The sequence below is a fragment of the Calliphora vicina genome, chromosome 4 (genome assembly GCF_958450345.1).
Source record: "Calliphora vicina chromosome 4, idCalVici1.1, whole genome shotgun sequence".
NCBI lineage: Eukaryota > Metazoa > Arthropoda > Insecta > Diptera > Calliphoridae > Calliphora > Calliphora vicina.
In genome coordinates, this window is record NC_088783.1 from 85,494,564 (window position 1) to 85,500,122 (window position 5,559).

Genomic DNA, 5,559 nt, shown 5'->3' on the forward strand with positions numbered 1-5,559 from the left:
TAAGAAAATTACTATTAAAATTTTTTTAAAATTATAAATATACAATCTTAAAAAATTTAAACTATTTATGAATTTTAAAGAATTGTTAAAAATAAAATAGTAATTTTATAATACTCAAATTTAATTGTGCTTAAAATTTATTAAATTTGTATGGTATTAAATATAAATATCAGTTTTTATAAATTTCGAAACTTTTTCAGAATACATAAAACAATACTACAAACATATTTCTAATGGTAAAATCCACAAGAACTGTGTTGAGAGAGAAATCATTTTCTGCGTATTTTCTCTTTTTTAAATATTTATTTTTAGTGCTTCATGGAAGCAGAAGGCGAAATGATTTTTTGATACCATAAATAAAAAAAATATTGTAAATGATAGTAAAAATAGTGCTTTTCCATAGATCATACTGCTGCGCAGAAGCACTAAAGTAAGGCGAATATTATAATAATGATTTCTCGATTATACACGACGGATAATTCAACTAAAACGAAGATTAAGATGATGCAATATTTATTAAAATTACATTTAGTTCTGATGTGTCGTTCTTTAAAGGGTGGATTAGCCGACTGTAATGTAGTGTAACCTTAACGGAACGGAACAGCTGATCCTTTCTATTGTGTGTAAAGTAGTTAAAGCAGTTATAGTGACAAAATGTAACTTAACTGTAACGTCTGAACCTGTGAAAAACAGAATTTCTTTACGTTTCTACGTGACATTTACTAACGGTGTTGCCAACTTGTTGATTTTAAAAGTCTTGTATGAAAAATACTTATGCTCAGAACGCTTAACAATATTTTCAATGTTTTAAATATTTCAATGATATAAATACATAAATAAAAAACAAAATGTAAGAAAAGATAAACTCACTGTTTATTGTTGATGTTTTGTTTAAGCTTTGATATTTTTACAAATAAAGCTTGAGTGTCTGTAATTCTCATTCACTCTATAGTTTGATTTGTATAATATCTTTAGTTTTTCTAAAGCCTTTTGGGAAAAGGTTTCCTGATGATCTGGCCTAAGTAACCAGTGAAATGCGCATAGTCCACTTTTACAATGCAGAAATTGAAAGGCAGACATACGAAGCTTGATGGCGAGGGTTTGAAGAGGTACAGTGTGTATTACTTATTATACAAATTAGTTCATACAGGCATTTATAAAATGTATACTAATAATAGTCGAAAGTAATAAGTTTGAAAATATTAAATTATTACAACTTGCCTTTATGTTCGAAATAGTGAAGGTGAAACTTTAAGCAATAGAAAAAGGTACCCTTAAAGTTAACTATTACTATTACGAACATAAAGGCAATTTAATTAATTAATTTTTAAGTTATCGGACCTTTAATAAATAAAGTCTGTATATGAAGTCACTTAGAAGCACTTCACAATGATGATGAATACATTATGTGTAAAAAAATACGGTTTTTTAATACTATTACCAAAAAAGTTTAATAATTTTTTTTTTTAAAATCGCAGAAAAAAATTATAAAATCGCTTGAACAGTATTTAAAACAATTGTGTTGATAACACTTTCAAACAGCTGTTTAAATTTGTTTGTTTATGTCAAAATCATATAACACGTTTTTAATGTTCTATAATTGCACTAAAGTGTTACGTTAAGTCAACATTACGGTTACATTACATCAACGGTCGGCTAACCCAGCCTTAAATCAAGTGAGTAAGCGCATAAAGGTGAACGTGTTAAAATAAAAAAAATTATAACGGTTTTAAAACATACATACGCATTTGCACACATGCATATAAAATTAAGTTTATGTATAAATTTAAAAAAAATATTAAAAAGAAATTATGGTAGGTCGAAGTCAAATCAACAGATTAATAAAAAAGAAAAAAAGAAAAATGCATTGGCCCTACTTAGAGTATCTTTCATGGGAAGAAATGATGGTAATGAGTTTGAATCGCGTTCAAATGTTGAAGACTTGTCTCTGCAAGAAATTCGGGATAATAGTGATATGAATGTAAAGGAATTAAAGGATGAATTAAAAGAATGGTATTTAAAATACAGACCCTCATATGAATGCACTACATCTTTATTAAAAATATTAAATAAAAGGCATTCTGAAATACCTTTAAGTGTTATCACTTTAACTGGAAAACAACAGCATGTTTCTAAACGGACTTTAGCTCCCGGTACCTATTTTCATATAGGAATTAAACATAATCTGAATAAAATTATTGATGTCATAAAAGACGACAATGTCAATCATTTAGTTTTAGACATTGGAATCGACGGTCTGCCCATATTCAAAAGCAAGGATAGGGGTTTATGGCCAATATTAGGACGCATTGTATATTTACCAACGCTAAACTTTTTTTTGATAGGAAGTTATGTTGGCGAAAAAAAACCAATAGATATTGATTTATATTTACATGACTTAGTTTATGAAATTAAAGATATGAAAGAAAATGGGTTTCTAGTCGAAGAACGTAAATTGGACATAATTATCCGTGCATTTGTTTGTGATACGCCAGCCCGCTCTTATGTGTGTGGGATAAGAGGTCACAATGCCTTAAATGGTTGCAGCAAATGTGACCAGAAAGGAATAAGTATCTCACATATGACAACTTTTAGTAAATTTGTGGGTAAATTACGTACTGATGACGATTTTAAATACAGACGTGATCAAGATTTTCAAAAACCAATATTTTTATACCCTTCAGCTTCGTGAGAAGGGTATATATAAGTTTGTCATTCCGTTTGTAATTTCTACATTTTTCATTTCCGACCCTATAAAGTATATATATTCTGGATCCTTATAGATAGCGGAGTCGATTAAGCCATGTCCGTCTGTCTGTCTGTCTGTCTGTCTGTCTGTCTGTCTGTCTGTCTGTCTGTCTGTCTGTCTGTCTGTCTGTCTGTCTGTCTGTCTGTCTGTCTGTCTGTCTGTCTGTCTGTCTGTCTGTCTGTCTGTCTGTCTGTCTGTCTGTCTGTCTGTCTGTCTGTCTGTCTGTCTGTCTGTCTGTCTGTCTGTCTGTCTGTCTGTCTGTCTGTCTGTCTGTCTGTCTGTCTGTCTGTCTGTCTGTCTGTCTGTCTGTCTGTCTGTCTGTCTGTCTGTCTGTCTGTCTGTCTGTCTGTCTGTCTGTCCGTCTGTCTGTCTGTTGAAATCAGTTTTCTGAAGACCCCAGATATCTTCGGGATCCAAATCTTCAATAATTCTGTCAGACATGCTTTCGAGAATTTTCAGCAAAATCGGTCCACAAATGGCTGAGATATGAGGAAAAAACCAAGACAACCTCGATTTTTGACCAATTTTTGACCTATATCTGGATTACTAAGACATTAATATAGACAATATGGATATCTAATGATAGATATTTCAAAGACATTTGCAACGACGTATATAAGACCATATTAAGTTGGACCTACAATGGGTCAAAATCGGGAAAAAAAATTTTTAACCCGAATTTTTTTTTTCAAAAAAAAAATTTTTTAAAATTTAAAAAAAAAAAAATTTAAATTTAAAAAAAAAAAATTTAAAATAAATTTTTTTCCAAAAAATGAAAAAAAAAACTAAAAAAAAATTAAATTTTGTTTACCTAAAAATATTTAAAATTTTGAAGTATAATTTGGTGAAGGGTATACAAGATTCGGCACAGCCGAATATAGCACTCTTACTTGTTAAATATGCAAATGTCTCTAGAAAGTTTAGACGTAAAAATGATAACGCAATTTCCCATTGATATCATGCATTTGATAGATTTAGGAATTATGAAAAGAATACTCTTAAGACTGCTAACATCAAAGACAAACGAACGACTATCAGTTCAAACGAAACAATCAATGTCATCACTAATGATATCTCTATATCCATTTATACCCCGCGAGTTTGCTAGGAAGCCTCGTTCTTTTGAAGAAATAAAAAAGTGGAATGCTGTCGAATTTCGCCAATTTGTACTTTATACTGGGCTCATTGTAATTAAAAAAATTACAAGTGAAAACTTTTTCAAACACTTTGCTTTTATCGTGTGCTTATTGCATTTGAATTCGAAATAATATTAGTCAAAGTGAAATACATCTAGCTCATGAAATTTTAAAACAATTTGTGGAACAATTTTCATATTATTATGGAGAAACAAGCATTACCCATAATGTGCATAATCTTCTACACCTAAAAGAGTTTGCACTAGAATATGGAAATCTTTCAAATATAAATCTTTCAAATATATATAAATAGATATGCTGTTATCCATTTGAAAATGCTATGACCTCTTTAAAAATATCAATTAAAAAGTCTCAACACATTGAGCAACAAATGTTTAATATTTTTTCCAAAATACCATTGATAAAAAAACCGGTCAAAAATGGAATCAAACTTAGTAAAATGAGAAACGTAATATTTTACAAATCAGAAAATTTGTATTTTACTATAAAACTTCAAGATACTCCTGTCAAAATTACAGCTTTAACAGTGAAGATATATTTTCAGAACCCATACGATCGAAGGATCTTGGCATATTCGTTATTAATTTAAATGTATATAGAGAAGAAACTTTTAAACTTCAAGAAATATGCGGCAAACTAATTTGTTTGCCATATGAAAGTAGCCATTTACTTATTTCATTTTGTCATTGCTCTTAATTATTAGATTAAGAGGGTCCATACAAACATTTGTTGGCCCTTTAGAAATAAATAATAATAAATTGTAAAAACAGTAATTAACATTTTGCATTTTTAGAATATTTTTTTTTTTACAAAATGGCACGCTCTAGATCTGTGAAGGAATCTTCTACTAAAACAATTCCATCAACATCCATTGAAACTGTATCAAAATTGGAAAAACTCCAAAAAAGTATAGAAGAATTTCAAAAAGGTATAAACTTGTTAAGTAAAACTATAAAAAAACCCATAAAATTATATATTTTATGTATTTTAATATAATTAGTAAACAGCGACATGGCTAAAGAGATTAAGGAATTAAATGAAACATTTTCTGGACAAAACAAAATAATTGTAGATCTATTGTCTGAAATGCATGTCTTAATAAAATCAGATTTAACCTCCACTGCAGTAGCCTCAAAATATTTGGACATATTTCCCCTTAAATCTAAATCGGAAATGGACGATATAGAAATAGAAATTTCTGCTGAAAATATGGAAGCAATGGTAATAAAACTAAACTTATATTTATTAATACACCTAAATTTTTAATTTTTCATTATTTTTTATTTCAGACTCACACAATTAAAAAAATAGTGGGAAGAAATGGTATTAACCCTTAAATGCATGATTTTTACTTTTATTTTTCTATAAAGTATCAAATATTTAGTTGATTTTTATTTATTATATTTCCTTTAGCTTTAGTTTGATTTAGAATTTCGTTAGCTGAAACTTTTCGTACTCCATTTGATTTTGCGGAATTAGAATCTGAATTAGTATCAAGCTTATATTCGTCTAAAATTAAGTGGAACTGGAATGTAGACAATTGGCAACAATATGCATTAAAGGGTTAAGAAAATGCTAACAGCCATTTTTGATAAATATATGCTACTAGAATTTAACGTTGATGGAAGACAAAATAAAAAAAGACTCTTAGAC

At 29.1% G+C, this 5,559-nt stretch overlaps 1 protein-coding gene across 1 annotated transcript; it reads left to right on the plus strand.

The window, feature by feature from the left end:
• The first annotated feature begins 4,653 nt into the window (after nucleotides 1–4,653).
• Nucleotides 4,654–5,243, plus strand: LOC135958535 (uncharacterized). The gene is made up of 3 exons (XM_065509437.1): nucleotides 4,654–4,834; nucleotides 4,907–5,127; nucleotides 5,196–5,243. Exons 1-3 carry the CDS (start codon nucleotides 4,720–4,722, stop codon nucleotides 5,241–5,243), a joined length of 384 nt encoding a protein of 127 aa, XP_065365509.1. The 5' UTR covers nucleotides 4,654–4,719.
• Nucleotides 5,244–5,559: the final 316 nt, after the last annotated feature.

What these genes read in the sequence shown, in the direction of transcription:
- LOC135958535 (XM_065509437.1), top strand. Translation starts at nt 4,720, where the DNA reads ATGGCACGCTCTAGATCTGTGAAGGAATCTTCTACTAAAACAATTCCA. An exon ending in TATAGAAGAATTTCAAAAAG is followed by an intron (nt 4,835 to 4,906) that starts GTATAAACTTGT and finishes TAATATAATTAG; the next exon opens with TAAACAGCGACATGGCTAAA. An exon ending in CTGAAAATATGGAAGCAATG is followed by an intron (nt 5,128 to 5,195) that starts GTAATAAAACTA and finishes TTTTTATTTCAG; the next exon opens with ACTCACACAATTAAAAAAAT.